This window comes from Phoxinus phoxinus (assembly GCF_949152265.1).
Source record: "Phoxinus phoxinus genome assembly, chromosome: 1".
Taxonomy (NCBI): domain Eukaryota; kingdom Metazoa; phylum Chordata; class Actinopteri; order Cypriniformes; family Leuciscidae; genus Phoxinus; species Phoxinus phoxinus.
Window position 1 is genome coordinate 44,440,962 of NC_136876.1, and position 16,814 is coordinate 44,457,775.

At 39.4% G+C, this 16,814-nt stretch overlaps 1 protein-coding gene across 7 annotated transcripts in view; it reads left to right on the forward strand.

The window, feature by feature from the left end:
* The window catches only part of LOC307006119 (glutamine-rich protein 2), a 42,085-nt gene that overhangs the window by 9,292 nt on the left and 15,979 nt on the right, over positions 1 to 16,814 (forward strand). For 5 of the 7 annotated variants that reach the window (XM_079626759.1, XM_079626758.1, XM_079626761.1 and 2 more), the window contains exons 3-14: positions 121 to 225; positions 317 to 397; positions 1,502 to 1,615; positions 1,925 to 2,273; positions 3,603 to 3,688; positions 6,984 to 7,114; positions 10,184 to 10,286; positions 10,421 to 10,720; positions 10,940 to 11,062; positions 14,009 to 14,083; positions 14,189 to 14,353; positions 16,375 to 16,493. In XM_079626759.1, coding sequence (XP_079482885.1) covers positions 121 to 225; positions 317 to 397; positions 1,502 to 1,615; positions 1,925 to 2,273; positions 3,603 to 3,688; positions 6,984 to 7,114; positions 10,184 to 10,286; positions 10,421 to 10,720; positions 10,940 to 11,062; positions 14,009 to 14,083; positions 14,189 to 14,353; positions 16,375 to 16,493 — 1,751 coding nt within the window. The remainder of the gene's footprint in view (positions 1 to 120; positions 226 to 316; positions 398 to 1,501; positions 1,616 to 1,924; positions 2,274 to 3,602; positions 3,689 to 6,983; positions 7,115 to 10,183; positions 10,287 to 10,420; positions 10,721 to 10,939; positions 11,063 to 14,008; positions 14,084 to 14,188; positions 14,354 to 16,374; positions 16,494 to 16,814) is intronic. The other 2 variants (XM_079626764.1, XM_079626762.1) reach the window with 1 other exon arrangement.

Genomic DNA, 16,814 nt, shown 5'->3' on the forward strand with positions numbered 1-16,814 from the left:
AGGCAAACGGGATTATGGGCTTTTTCTCTGAAGAGCGTGTTGATTTCCCAGTTACTGTTGATCAGTGGGGGAGGTGTGAAATGAAACCGAGTAAATCTTCAAAGACTGTTTTCTCCTCAGTGTATGGACTTAATCCAAGACCTGCTGAAGGAAGTCCAGGCGCTCAAAGAGTCCAGAGATGATCTGAGGCAGGAAGTTAATGCTCTGAATGGTCAGCTCAGCCAGGTGAACGCACACCACACACACACACACACTAGTATAACTCACATTTCTGCTCATATATATTCAGCACTTGATAACATGTTGTCATCCTCAGCTGAACATGAATGAGTTGGCTGACCGTATTGTGGCTATGGAGCAGTATTGCAACCGAGTGCAAGATCTGGACAACACCACGGTGAGTAAGGAATAGTTCAACCCAAAATAACTTTTCCAGTCACCCTCGTGAAATTTCACAAACAAAGAAAGTCCACTGTCAAAAGTGTGCCAATGTATGAAGCCCATTGCACACAGAAGTCACTTTACATCCAAGCAGCTTTCTGTTGGTCAACACGGCGAGTTCGAGCGAAATCTGCATAGTTTTCACCCTCACCCGATCTCCAGATCACGGAAAGATTCCTGTTGAAATTCCCATTGAAATAAAAGTATTAAATGGGTCCTATAATGCCCTTTTCACAAGATGTAAAATAAGTCTCGGATGTCCCCAGAGTGTGTATGTGAAGTTTTAGCTCAAAATACCCCACAGACATTTTTACATACAGTGCTATGCATGTTAAAGTTGTCACTTTTTGAGGGCGAGCAAAAACGCGCCGTGTAAACATCTTCGATTACCTCACACAGACACACACTGAATATTTCAAAAACTTTGAGCCTTTTATGTTCAAACCGGAGTCAGACAAAGATGGAGAGACTCAAGAAGAAGTGACAACATGTAGACTACATTTCTGAATGGTTAGTTGATGAATTTATGTTGCTTATATGTGTAGTTATCTTCTAGTCATTGATAAGCATATTCTGTCATGATAATCTATAAATTGTGTTCCCGGGGGCGGGGTTTATGTAAATGTTAGGGTTGGGGATGTCACTAACCCATGAAGAAGCTCATTGTAGTCCCTACCAGCCGTTTGTTGTAGTCCTTAAAAAGCTATTTCTTTAAAAGCAAATATCTATCCAACTCACTAAAACACAGACAATGAATAACTAAAGCATGAATAATTCATAATTTTGCATTATAATAGTGCCCCCTATACCCTTAAATAAGGCACTATTTGTAGTGTTGTCCAAAACTATAGTGGACATTATCGAGTGCACTCATTCAATCCCACAATGCACCGCAATAACGAGCATCATGGGTCTGGATGAGTAAATTATGACAGTTTTCCACTTTAGGGTCACCGCTCCTCTAAAATGATCAAGATTTGTGCTGAAACAATAACAAGGACTTTATGATTGTGAAATGTTTATTTAGAAAACGGCGAATGACATTTGTCCTCTCTCTCAGAAAGAGCTGAAGGACAGGATGGCCCAGTACCCTGTTCCAGAGGAGCTCACACAGTGCGTCACATGGGACGAGATGCAGACGGCGCTCATCAGCGAGAGGCAGAAGATCCAGGAGGCACGTCCAGCCGTAATCACTCAATACACAGCGTGAAGTCCATTTAGTGTGTCCTGTAGCTTTCAGAAGCCTGTAACCTTTCACAACCATCCTAAATCTCACAGGTTCTTATCACAGTCATTGTTTTGTCAGAGCAGGCGGCAGCTGCAGTTGAGGCAAACATTGACCCGAATGAATGATCTGCTAAATGTAAATGCATAACCAACATCTACAAACAGAAACCGAGGCCAAAAAAACGAAGACATTCATCTCAGCCTCAGGTGCCATGAACTGTGCTTTTGTAAATGACATTCCCTCTTGCGTTCCCAGGGGTTGCAGGGCACAGTCTCCGCCGCTAAAGACACCGTACCCGTCCTCCCTTTGAACCTTGGTAGCCCGATCAAGGATGACAGAGCCGGTGCGGGTGGCACAGCGGGTGTAGGCCTCTCTCCTCCACATCAGTCCCTGTCTGACGAGGCTCTGTGCGCTGCGACGGGCCGCCCGCTGTCCCGGGTCAGCGTCGGGGCCGAGCGCTACCCGGAGACCGTAGAGGCTCTGAAGGAGGTGGGCAGACTGAGAGACAGGCACGAGAGTCTGGAGACCCGTGTGGGACAGCTGGAGGCAAACAAGGCCGACCGGACCCAGCTTCAACATCTGCGGGATCTCCTCACCGCAATGGGTACGACATACACAGACAACATGCTGCGCTACTTATAGTTCATGGTGACCACTCAAAGAGGCTTATTTCTTGAAAAGATGCCGATGTTAAAACAAGTTTTATCCCAGACAGCAACGTGGTGTCGGCCCAGATCCGGCCCACATCTGGGCCGACACTATGTTGCTGTCTGGGATTAAAGGGATAGGTCTGTCATTATTTACCAAGCGGTAAATTCATCGAATGGCCACTAGAGGCAGGCTGCAAAAGAGAGTCAATCCCATAGACCCCCATGTTAAAATGTCCAAATTTACAGCAGAAAAATATGTTTACAGCCTGGTGCAAAAAGTGTTTTTGGTCTATATAGCTAGTTATGACCTTAATGACAACTGTGAGGGGGGTGAATATTTTTATCACTCATCCGTTTAAATGATATAAAGTCTTAAAGTTCTGCATAATTAAGGGCGTGGCCAATTGAGTGACAGCTGGATTGCCGCTGCTGTCACTACTAGCCGTTCGTTTGCTGTGTGTTAGCCGTCACGTCACCTCAGATAATCCGCCTCTTTGCCCATCTTCGTTTATCCGTTCGAGTGACGCGCTGCCAAGATGGCGACGGCCGGCTCTGCCCACTTTGGACTTCAAAAATGCTCTTCAGAAACCTACGGGTGACGTCACTGACACTACGATCATATTTTTTTACAGTCTATATTATTTACTCGCCATCATGTCATTCCGAACCTACTTTTTTCCATTCAATGGAAGTCAATGGGGTCCAAAAGAACAATAATAAAAACGATTGACTTTTCACTTAACAGCCACCGGTGTCGATAATGACAAGGGTTTCTGAACTCTATATAAAGCCCCTTGAATATAAAATGGGCATTACAGACGCCTTCATCTGCATTTTACACCTGCAAATCAATCAAATATCCGTCGGTCCCACTTTATATGAACTACTATGTACTTGCATCAAAAAATATTTGTTAGGTACAATGAAATTACAGTGTTGATGTTGTATTGCAAAACACTTGTGCTGCTATTGAGGTGGATACGGGACGGTTAGGGACAGTCATTGTTAAGTGTGGGTTAAGGTGTAAGCGAAGGTTAACGGTGTAATTATAGATGTGATTACAGAAATTAATTACATGCAGGTATTTTTTATAAATACAAGGTCAATGTAAAAACATGTATGTACACAACAAGTGCATTGTGTCAAATTGTTAATTTAAAGGTTAGTACTAGTTAAATACACTTAATATGAAGTGGGTCCCAATTTTTATTCACAGGCAAGTTACTTTTTGTTAATTTGCTTGTGTAAGTGTTTTTGTTGGACATTTTTTGTGTTGTCTGCAGGAGAGCGTCAGATCCCTGACCACGTGCCAGAGCAGCTGAATCATCTGAGGACTCTTGTGGACAGTCTTCTAGAAGAGAAAGAGAAGGTATGAGAGAAAATAATCAAACTAATTATAAATACCACACCCCAACCTTTCCTTAAAAACACAGTTATCAGATTATATGATAGTCAAGTTCCTCTGAAGGCTGTTTTCATCGTTACAGTTTATGTAATTATCTAAACAGAACTTCTTCCCCCTAGACTTCTATTGTTGTAAAAGGGAGAAGTGTGTCATTTGTGTCAGTCAAACTGATAGTCCAGCCTAAACTCATGCCGGTGACTGAGCAACCAGTGTCGAGATGCGCAAACAAACAGAGACATGTATTGATTGAGCCACAATGACACAGTGTACGCTTCTCTGCGCAATCAATCTAACTGGGATTGGAGAATATATATGAAGGTACACTATGTAAACAACATTTAAATAATGAGTCAATACATCATCAATCCTTCTTCCGAAAATATGTTTTTGTCTTACCCTGATTCACTTAAGCATATTATAAGTGTTTATATTTTAGACCCGTCAGGATGTTTTTCGCGGGAAATTAATATTTGACTATATTACTATTTTTACTGTACTTTTTTATCAAAATTATGACTTTTTATCTCACAATTCTGACTTTTTATCTCACAATTCTGACTTTTTATCTCGCAATTCTGACTTTTTATCTCACAATTCTGACTTTTTATCTCGCAATTATTACTTTTTATCTCGCAGTTATGACTTTTTATCTCACAATTCTGACTTTTTATCTCGCAATTCTGACTTTTTATCTCACAATTATGACTTTTTATCTCGCAATTCTGACTTTTTATCTCACAATTATGACTTTTTTCTCACAATTCTGACTTTTTATCTCACAATTCTGACTTTTTATCTCACAATTCTGACTTTTTATCTCGCAATTCTGACTTTTTATCTCACAATTATGACTTTTTTCTCACAATTCGGACTTTTTATCTCACAATTATGACTTTTTTCTCACAATTCGGACTTTTTATCTTGCAATTCTGACTTTTTATCTCACAATTATGACTTTTTTCTCACAATTCGGACTTTTTATGTCACAATTATGACTTTTTTTCTCACAATTATGACTTTTTATCTCACAATTATGACTTTTTATCTCACAATTATGACTTTTTCTCACAATTCGGACTTTTTATCTCACAATTCTGACTTTTTTTCTCACAATTATTACTTTTTATCTCGCAGTTATGACTTTTTATCTCACAATTCTGACTTTTTATCTCACAATTCTGACTTTTTATCCCGCAATTATGACTTTTTATCTCACCATTCTGACTTTTTATCCCGCAATTATAACTTTTTATCTCACAATTATGACTTTTTATCTCACAATTATGACTTTTTATCTCGTAATTCTGACTATATCTCGCAATTCTGACTTTTTTTCCTTGGTGAGCTGATTTTTATTTTATTTTACATTTAAGACATTTCCAAACCCCAAACTTTTATACAGTTGTGGAAATGGAAAAACAACATTTATAGATGGCATTACCTCATTTTAAATTCTGGAAATTAAATGGTTCACTCAATTAAATTCTGAATGACACACAGCCCATGGTTTTGTCGGATTTATCTTAGTTCTGGCAAAGTTTTGTCATCAATTTTATATAGGTCAAACTCAGGGGCTGTTGTACATGACACCGTTTTCAACTAAAAACATAAAACTTTTTATGCGTTTTGGCCATTCGTTTACACGACAACGGCGTTTTGGAGGCATGAAAACGCGCAACTTTTAAAAAACGGGTTACAAAGTGCACGTTTTTGAAAACGGTCTCCGTGTAAACATCAAAAACGCGAATCTCTGAAGCCAATGACGTCATGCGTATTACGTGTTCAATCGATAGTTTCAACGCCATCTAGTGGACTGGCAGCAGAATACAGCGTTTTTAGTCGTTTTTCGCGGATCCGTGTGAAGGGGGATCGTTTTGAAAATGTCTGTGCGCGGAAACCTCAAAGGAAAAACTTCTCCGTTTTAAGCAGATCGTTGTCGTGTAAACGTACCCTCACACTCAAACTTGTTTTATATAATTGACCTATGGCTAAGCCACGCCCCCTCCACACACTCGGACAGACAGTCAACATGCGGTGACGGGCGCTATGGCATCTGTCACAGTAGGAGACATTTCACAGGAGGCTATTGATGATTTTTGGAGACAGAAAGATTATATATCATCTCGAAGTCACCATAAGGGCCTTAACTATGCATTGGAGGGTTATATATTAATCATTTTACTGTTGAGAAGATCGATGTAAAGCGCAAAAATGTACAGGTCACAGTGTAAACGTGATAAACCGCAAAAAAAAAAAAAAAGTTCCCCAGTTGTTTTAGTAGACAGTTGTCTAAAATGTTGTGCTTCAATATGTAATTAATCAAATTAAATATGTACAGGTCTAAGTTGCATACATTTCCAGGACAAGCCTTTTTACCATTTTTACCGAGAGTAGCGTTAGCCTACCTCTCCGTTAGTTTGGTGCTGCAGTATTTACATGAATCATTCAGCACAACATTGGTAACATTTGTTATCTCGGTTATTTACAGATACGTTAATGAAGCTAAGTGACATGATGTACAACGCAGCTAGAAGCTAACGTTACCGTTTTCTAATGTTAGGCTAACGTTACGTTAGAGATGTTACAGATAACGTTCAAATACGTTGTTGACTTTTCTTAGAACAGATGTAGACATCCTTGTTTAATTTATCCACGTTTAGTTGGTGTTGTGGTCTACCGCATAACTTAATCCAGAGCAGACACTTATCTCGGTTGAGATGTGGCTTGGGACAGGGTAAAAAACACACACCGTCGCCCAGCCTCTCGGGATACCCAATGTCGGAGTTGCATGTACCCCATGCACACCGTTTGACCATTTGACACTTAAAATGACAAGAAAAAACATATAAAAACGAATGAAAACTGACTAACTGCAATGCATTTCAATGGACGTGAATGTCCGAGTGTATTGGGTTAGCTATGCGCACTGTGATTGGCTCATCGCGTTTGGGGGCGTGGCTTAGCCACAGGTCAATTATGTTTACTTTCAATAGACATAATGATTTTTATACTGTACAAACTTTATTTTCTTTCCCCTAAACCTACCCATCAAAGAAAGCTTTCTGCATTTTTATATTTTCAAAAAACATTTAGTGTGACTTATAAGGTTTTTTCCTCATGGGGACTAAAAAATGGTCAAAGATTTCTGGTATTGCCATTCTTTTGGGGACGTTTTGTCCCCATAACATAGGGTTTACCAGGCCACACACACACACACTCTCACAGAGGCAGCATGTGACAGTGTAGATGACTCCTGTAGGTGTCAGAGGTGGAGAGTGTGTTGATGAACATGAGCTCAGACTCTTGTGGACGGAGCACAGGTTCAGCCAGCGATCCGGACACAGACGCCTCACAGATAGAGCATCTGACCCTGCAGACGTCCCACATCAGGTACTAGTGATTAACCAGAGACACGGGACAAATCATGTCCCACAATTTCACATGGCATCAGTTTGTTTTGCATTTAGTGGTCAGAATTGGTCATTAAAACCATGTAGCATCAGTTGCAGTAATGAGAGTGCAGAGTCCAGAAACAGGATGTGCAGATATACAGTGGATATACATTTTTGTCATGAAATGAAACAAAGATAAATCATATCAGAAAGAACTTTTGTTTAATGTAAAACGTTAATGAAAAAATGTCAACCTATACAATGCCACTAAAAACCAGTGACTTTTCATAGAAAAAAAGATAATAACATAAACTTAAAATGCCCCTATTATGCTATTATAAAGGCTCCTGATTTTGTTTCGGAGTCTCCTACAATAGAGTTATATGCATTCAAAACACTTTCCTCAAGTCTACTCTGCTCTGATTGGTCAGATGACCCAGTCTGTTGTGATTGGTCTACTCTGCTCTGATTGGTCAGATGACTCAGTCTGTTGTGATTGGTCTACTCTGCTCTGATTGGTCAGATGACCCAGTCTGTTGTGATTGGTCTACTCTGCTCTGATTGGTCAGATGACTCAGTCTGTTGTGACTGGTCTACTCTGCTCTGATTGGTCAGATGACCCAGTCTGTTGTGATTGGTCTACTCTGCTCTGATTGGTCAGATGACCCAGTCTGTTGTGATTGGTCTACTCTGCTCTGATTGGTCAGATGACTCAGTCTGTTGTGATTGGTCTACTCTGCTCTGATTGGTCAGATGACCCAGTCTGTTGTGATTGGTCTACTCTGCTCTGATTGGTCAGATGACTCAGTCTGTTGTGACTGGTCTACTCTGCTCTGATTGGTCAGATGACCCAGTCTGTTGTGATTGGTCTACTCTGCTATGATTGGTCTTTGCACTTTGATCCTTGAAACTTTGCAGACCTTTTACATTCACATACAGCTATATTTCACACTACATGAAATATAATGATTTTCCGAAAAAGCATAATAGAGGCACTTTAAAATAACCTGACTGCATAAGTGTGCACACCCTTTTCTAATAGAGAGCCTAAGTCCCTCCCCTTCCGATGGACCACCATGGGACCTTATTTCGGAAAAATATTGTATGGTAGCCAATGGCGAGAGACAACAAATATTTTGATCTTGTTTGAATTGTGCCCTGAATTACACATATGATGTTTGTCAATTTAAAATATACATTTTAAAGTCAAGAAAGTCGCAGTTTGATGTAAAACTGTTGAGGTATAAGACTGTGAAAATACGTAATTACAAAGACTACAGACCCAAATGGCACACATGTGACGTCATACATTTTCCGACTAAGTCTGCTTTTGCATAGCTTCAGCTCTCAACATGACCCGACTTGTAGTGATTTTCACCCCTTTTAAAACTTTTTTCCTCGTTCAGGTGACAGCCATGTTGGTGACGTGCAGTGCGAGACGAGAGATGAAGTTCATTGAGCGGTTTTCACATAAAACTAAACGTTACTCTTCTGTGTTATGACAAACTGCGACTTTCTTAACTTTCATAATTATCTTTTAAATTGACAAACATCGTATGTGTAATTCAGGGCACAGTTCAGACGGAATAAAAAGATAAGTTGTCTCTCGCCATTGACTACCATGCATATTTTTCCCGAAATAAGGTCCCATGAGCCGGAAGCGGAGGTGCGGGACTTAGGCTCTCTATTGGCTATATGGCTGTGTTTAGAATGAACTAATCATCAAAGTCATGTGAAACGGTACACATCTGTCTTCAGTTACTCTGATAAACTCCAAATAAGCTCAGCTAGGTTCTGATATCAAATTAAAGGGTGCTTAAGCATTAGTTCAGGGGTGCGCACACTTATGCAGTTAGTTTTTTGCAGCAATATGTCATTGCTTAGGTTATTTTTACATTAAGGGCCCTATTTTAACGATCTGAAACGCAAGTATCAAACGCGTAACGCAAGTAACTTAGAGGGCGGATACATGACTCTTGCGTCCGACGCAAATCTAAAATGTGTTGGTCTGAAGTAGCTTCATTATTCATAGGTGTGGTTTGGGCGTAACGTGCAATAAACCAATCAGAGCGTCATCTCACATTCTCTTTAAGAGCCGGCGCGCTTGTTCCATGGCGGATTGCTATTGGCGAATTTGCCGGCGCACGCAACCTACATAATGGGAAAGGTGATTTCACAGTCTTCAGATTTTAGTTTCCTGGTTCTTGACGGAAAAACCCACTTTGTCAGATGTCCTTATATACAGATGTGTCTTGCCACTATTGATCAAACAGGTTTGATCCGTCATTACTACAACTAGCCTGAATAATTTGGGTAAATGTGTAAGCTAGATTTATGCCTATTTTTTCACATCTTCATGGACACCACAATGATTTCCCTCGTGTGTTAATATTTTTTCCTTGTAATTATGTGTGGTTTGCAAAAATGGGAACTGCTGCGTCTGTGCAAAGTGTATGTGTGTGTTGTGCACACGCTACATTATGGCCAAGTATGCGCCCTTAAAATAGCATCTGAATAACGCGCCACTGACTTTAGACTGGGTTTTTCCTGGTCTGTGGAGGAGTTGTTTTCTGAAACCGCAAAATAGCACCAGGGAACGTTTGCGCCGGAACACGCCTCCTCTTCTCGCTGAACCGCCACGAGCGCAAGTTCATTCCCTAATTTAGTGCGTCTGTTTAGGGAAAAGTCCGCTGTGCGTCGGGTGCAAAATAGGAATGATACATGCGTCAGCGTACAAAGTCATTTGCACTGGGTGCAAGATAGGGCCCTAAAGGTCCAATTCTTTTGTTGTTGACTTTTTATATCCACTGTACAATTATACATTTTTATATGTTTTCTTACTTTCTCACTTTGTGAGGACATTCTCATTGCTGGCAGAATCTGGACATAATGATGCTATATCAGAATCAATTTTCTCCTCAATGTTCTGGAGAAACTCATCCCACTTGTTTTTTTGCACTGCAGAAGTGCATGAATCTGGACCTGATTAAATTAGAAAAGCAAGTGCAATTTCCTTTCACTGGTGGACATTTTGAGCCCTCTGTGCATCACACACACACTCATACAGGATTGCGGTGCTGAAGCTGGATGAGAAAGTGCAGGTTCTGATGAGAGAGAAGAGTGACAGAGTGGAAGAGAGAAGCAGCCAAGACAGACACACACAAGAGCAGGTCAGACAGACAGAAGTCATTCGTCCACAGGGCTGGGTCAAAAGTTATATCGCCCAGCCCTGTTGTTTTAATACCCGAACATTGGGTTATTATTTTTCCTTAACATCATTTTTTTCTTTACGGTTCACCTGTAGTTAAACAGCCTCAGGGTTATGATTGAGGATGTGATGTCCTCCTCATCCTCTCCACTCTCGAAAAGTCAACAGCAGGAGGCAGTAGAGTTCAGCAAAGCAGCGGCACTTGTCCAAAGCTCGGGCCAGGATCAGGTTCAGAGTTCAGGTCAGGTTCAGAGTTCAGATCAGGACCAGGGTCAACAGCAGAAAGAAGGTCACGATGTAAACCAGGAGGTCAGTCAGTTGCCCAAGAGTTACTGCAAACCACCGGAGGACAAGACCACTCACATCAAGAACCAGGAACACCGGGACAGGATTAAGGTACATGACAGACAGGGACAGAGATTAAACAGAGTCTATATTTATTCTTCTTAAACCCAGACAGCAACATAGTGCCGGCCCACATCTGGATATACTCGTGGATTACACACGGCCCAGATGTGTGCCGACACTGTTGAAACTGAAGTCTCCCGAGCGTCGACAGATCGGTGAAAATGGCCTCTGTGTGTGTGTGATGTTGTGAAACGTGTTTTGCTGCAGAACACTGATGTGGCGAGTGATGTGGAGGGAGTGTTACTGCAGCTGCAGGCCGACAGCGAGAGACTCCACAGCACATCCAGACGCCTGACGGAGGAACACAGCCAGAAACAGATCCACATCGACGTGAGTGAGAGCTTGTGTTCGTCGAGGAACAGGGGCGTTTACAGTACAGGTTCACTTGCTTATTTTAGCACTCAGTAATATTCAATTATTGCCCTCTTGAAAAAGTAGTACACTTTAGCGTATACTTTAAAAAAAAACTCCTTATACGGAAATAACATACTTAAGTGTGAACTAAATGTAATGCATCCGAATTGCAATTAAATGAAAATGTATTATATTTAAATTAGTGCTGGGCAACGATTGATCGCATCCAAAATAAAAGTTTGTGTTTACATAATATATGTGTGTTTACTTTGTATAATTATTTTCAATATATATAAAAACACACATATGCATGTATATATTTAAGAAATATCTGTATATATATATATACATAATTTGGTAACACTTTACAATAAGGTTCATTATTTAGAATTAGTTAATGTATTAACTAACATGAACTAACAACGAGCAACACATTTGTTACTATATTAGTTAATCTTTGTTACCGTTAGTTAATAAAAATCCAGCTGTTCATTGTTTGTTCATGTTAGTTCAAAGTGCATTAACTAATGTTAACAAATACAACCTTTGATTTTAATAATGTATTAATATATGTTGAAATTACCATTAACTAAGATGAATAAATGCTGTAGAAGTATTGTTCATTCTTATTTCATGTTAACTAAGGTATTTAACTAATGTTAACTAAAGAACCTTATTGTAAAGTGTTACCCATAATTTATATTATATAAATATTTTATATATAAATATAATTGTTTTTAAATCTATACATGCATGTGTGTGTAATTATATACAAAATAATTATACACAGTACACACACACGTATATTATGTAAACACAAACTTTTCTTTTGGATGCGATCAATCGTTGCCCATCACTAATTTAAATTTAAAGTATATCAACTTTAAACATAATATTGAAAAACACACTACAGTTTGAATTATAATCAGGTACTTTACATGTGCTTTAGTATGTTTGTCAACACATCAAGATAAGTGCACTTCTTTTGAAGCATGGCAAAATATTATTTAAAAATATATATTTTTGTAATATTATTAAAATATTATTATTGTTATTCAAAACCTAGTGAGCTACTATAAGCAATACTTTAAGGGATCATAGGCAGCTCAACCATAGGCTAGATGCGCTTCCTCTTAAAAACACATTTAAATAGAATTTCATGAAACAGTTTCAAGTTACGTGACACCTAGCAACAACCTACACATCCCAGCATAAACACTTATTTGTTATTAAAGTGACTATGTTCACAAACCACTATAATTAGAACAGAAAAGCAAGTATATTGCAGGCATGATTTGTCATGGCAGCCCTTTCAAATAATAAATAACCATTGCCTCACCTAATGCAGCAAAACAAAAGGTCTATTCAAATTTTAAATTGATTATATATCCCCCCCCCCCCCCCCTTATAATCACTAAAAACTTGTCACTCAAATCAGTTCATCGCAATCTCAAGTTCCAGTATAATCAATGAAAGTGACCGCACAATGAATCTCTTATTTAGCCTACATAATGTCTACACTTTGGTTGTTGTAAGTTAACTTATTACGAGGGGATTTGCGAGCGAGCAGAACTCGTTTAGAGTTGTGAGGGGACTCTAACTTAAACTCCTCTGATTGGCCATTGCGTTCAAGAAATCAATTGATTGGCTGCATTGCTCAACGCTGCAAAACACATTGTAAAGAGAAACCTTTGACGCTCTCAAGAGTACAAACACCGAATCTGTTCCGCCAATATGCTATTATTACGGATTAAACTGATCCTAGACCAGCAGTTACAGACAGCTCTTCTTCACTCAATCAGCTGCATATTAAAGCCAATGAATAATGAATTATTTCCTTCAGCTGAGACTCTTCGCATTGTTCGCCATGATGGTTTTGAATTGCTTGAAATATGATCGGAATCACTTCAAAAAAGGAAAATGCGGTTCAGTGCAACATGTGCAGCGCAAGTCTGTCATATAGGCTACATATAATTATAATGACAACATCATTCTTATTGTGTGCTTGGGACATGAATAATGGTGAGGCTTTTGTTTTTGTATTCAGGCTCTCAAAAATTATAAAATGTGAACTTATCGGTTACCGGCTTTCAAGTATAAAGAATGATCGGTTATCTGTATCGGCCAAAGTTTTCATATCGGTGCATCCATCGTAAAAAGGACTTGCACTGAGACACATGCCACGTTGTTAGAAATAGGGCCTTTTCACCGTCTTTCCTACATTTAGATAGGTGGGCAAATGCATTTTTGTCTCAGTGCATGCATTGTTTTAGTTTGGCAGGGTCGCCGCTAGCTTAGCTTAGCATAATGAATGGAATCCTTTGTTGCTAGCTAGCATCTCCTGAGTAAAAGTGATAAAAACAAAACAAAAAACACCTAATTACATCTTGTGGCCTGCGTATTCACAGCAATTACAAATAGCGATGCAGATTACGACTAGGTGATTTCCTAGGCAGATATTGACTTGGGACTATATTAGGGTGAAGCACAGGCGAAGCACTGCTACTTGGGCACAGAGATATCTGCCTAGGAAATTGCCTAGTCGTAATCTGCATCGCTATTTGTCCTCGCTGTGAATACGCAGGCCACAAGATGTAATTAGTTTTTTTTTTAAATCACTTTTACTCAGGACATGCTAGCTGGCAACAAAGGATTACATTCATTATGCTAAACTAAGCTAGCGACGACCCTGCCAAACTAAAACAATGCATGCAAAAATGCATTTGCCCACCAATCTAAATGTAGGAAAGACGGTGAATAAGCCCTATTTCAAAAAACGGTGGAGTGTTGCTTTAAATTAAGCTAGTTATATTTATTACACCCATGCCTAACTCAACCCCTTACAAAACGCAGTTATATGTGAAACGCATGATGATTTACTTCCTGTATGAAGCGCATATACTTAAGTTGTGGCTTTTCCAGCGTCTGTACAAGGTTTTGGAGGAACTGGATGAAAAGAAAGCTGACAAGGAACTGTTGGAGATGAAGATCGAAATTGTGAGTCGTTTCTTTATATCGTTCATAAATATTTCAAGTCCATCAACCCTGTGTGGTCCCCATGGGACACTCTCAGTCAGTGGACGTGGTCTCTTGTCTCCTCAGAAAGCAGACAAACGGGCTCTGGAGAGCAAGGTGAGCCGCATGCAGTTCGACAGCATGATCGAGCAGCTCAACAACATGTTGCAGGAGCTGCTCGGGAAGATCAGCGGGCAGGAGAAGGACTGGAACAAGCTCATGGAGAAGATCTCCACTGAAATGGACTGCAAGGTGAGAGAAGGATGGACAGAAGCACAATACTACCTTAAAGTCATTTAACATCTCTATGGTGCAAGACATGTGTTAGGAACGCTCACTGATAGAATTGTTCTAAACTTTACAAGTAGTGTGTGCTATTTGTATTTTGAGATGAAAACCTGGATATGGTTTTGTGAGATTCAACCAATTGACCGTTCGCAAAGACCCGCCCCCCTTAGTTACTGTCGCTATGTCCGACAAGCTACGCCGCTCTCACACACACACCATGTTCTCATGCAGTGAAAAACACATCGCGGAGCAGAGAGGACACTGACAACACGCTGACAGACAGGACAGACTAGGTTACTTTTCGGTTACTTTTGATATTAAACATATTAAACTAAGTCTCACCTTTCAAATTTGGTCATTTGTAAAAAGAAATTTAAACAATAAATACCGTTTTGTGGCTCTTTAATGTGTCTGACAGATAGCTGTAGAGCCTCAGTTAAAGCTGCTCGTGAACCGATCATCTCTTCCTTCTAGTTCATTTATAGCATCAAATAAACATGAATGTTGTTTTAACCGCAGAAAGGCGTCAGTACACTCCACTTCTCAAGTTAAAATCCTCCCATGTTAATCTACTAACTCTCCTGACTGCTTTGTCCGACAAAATGGCGGATGGCGAAGTATAATTGGTCAATCGCCTGTCAATCAAGCGAACGGTCAATTGCACGTTTTTATTATATTTTCTATTTTTATTTTTTTTTACTCTCTGGTGTTCCTTGCGTGGCAGTCATTCGATAATTAATTCGATTTAATTTGATAGTGTTTTTTATTTATTTAATATTGTATATTTTTAGGGGATTTTATGGCACTAAATTATATTTATGTAGACCTGAAAATTAAATTTCCAACTTAAACTGTCGTAAATCTTGAATGTTTTAGAGCACAGACTGAAGTTTGATCTCTTTTCAAAGACGACACTTGGCAGATTATTGCTGAAGTAAAAAAAAGTTAAAAAATTAACTTAAAAAAGTTTATTGTAATGAAAAAATGCACAAAAATACTATTTTCAATATTTATATATACAATTATACCCATATTTTTCGGACTATAAGTCACACTTTTTTTCATAGTTTGGCTGGTCCTGCGACTTATAGTCAGGTGCGACTTATATATCAAAATGAATTCATACTGACTGAGATGAACCAAGAGAAAACATTACCGTCTACAGCCGCGAGAGGGCGCTCTAGTTAGCGGAGTTGTTCAGAAGCGACACAGAGGAAGAATTCAATGGATTCAGTGTTGTGAACTTGGTGAACTTGCTTACCGGTAACTTGTTGGACTCGCTGGCTGATGTTAATTTAGTCTATTCAGCCTCCCAGGTATATGTTCTTTATGCTATTGTGCAGCTGAATAACTGTTAATGTGTTACGTTAACATACCGGACACCTATTCAGCCTGTTGTTCTGTGTGCTATTGTGTAGTTGAATAACTTGCCTTTCCAGATTACATGTCTGTTCTTGGTCTTGTATTTTGTGAAATAAATTTCTAAATAAATGCGACTTATAGTCCAGCGCGACTTATGTTTTGTATACACATAATATGTTTTTTTCCTCTTCATGACGCATTTTTTTTGACTGATATACGGTATATATTTTACAAAACGTGTTTTACTCAAAAACTGCCAGAAGATCAAAGCCATAAATCTAAACAGTTGTGTTCCAAATTTGAGGTTGATATAAAAAAAATAGCTTTCAGTCAGGTTTTGTTTGGCCGCAGTACCAAACGTTTCCACTAGATGCAATTCGTCTCCCATTAATTTCCAATGCCGTCATTTTGATTACGAGAAGCACAAGTGTGACCATTTACCTTTTTCGAATCATGTCCATGATTGTTTTGTGTTCACATAGCAAGTACCAAAAAGTTTTACCATTCCGATGAAGTAAAAAATTATGGAAAAAAAAACTAAACTGACTGAAAAGACCCCCTGAACTTCCATGTGGTTGGATAGAAACAAGTATTTTCTGTAATATGTATGATTTGGGCTTTAGTTGAACCGGATTGAGCTGGATCCTCTGAAGAAACAGCTAGATGACCGCTGGAGGAACATCCACAAGAATCTGCAGACACAGTCGCTCCCCGAGCAGGACGACGCCGCTGGACTCAGGAAGTGAGCGACCAGATTCACTTTTTCTAAGACATATATACCTAGAATTTTATCTGTGAACTTTTTTGCGGTAGCTCTGTATATTTCTATGGCATCGCTTTGGAAGATGGATTAGCTGGTGAAGTGGATTTAATTATTTATCCTAAAGTTAACGAAAGTTATCATGAGCATTTTAACGTCTGAATGAAGCGGATTTCATAACAAATGTCAGTAGACCAGGAAGATTTAAAAACGAGCGTTTTCATTCATAAATCTGTAAGATCTTACCTTCATGGAAATACAAACCGGAAGGCAGAAAAGTGGTGGGGCTACATATGGCCTATC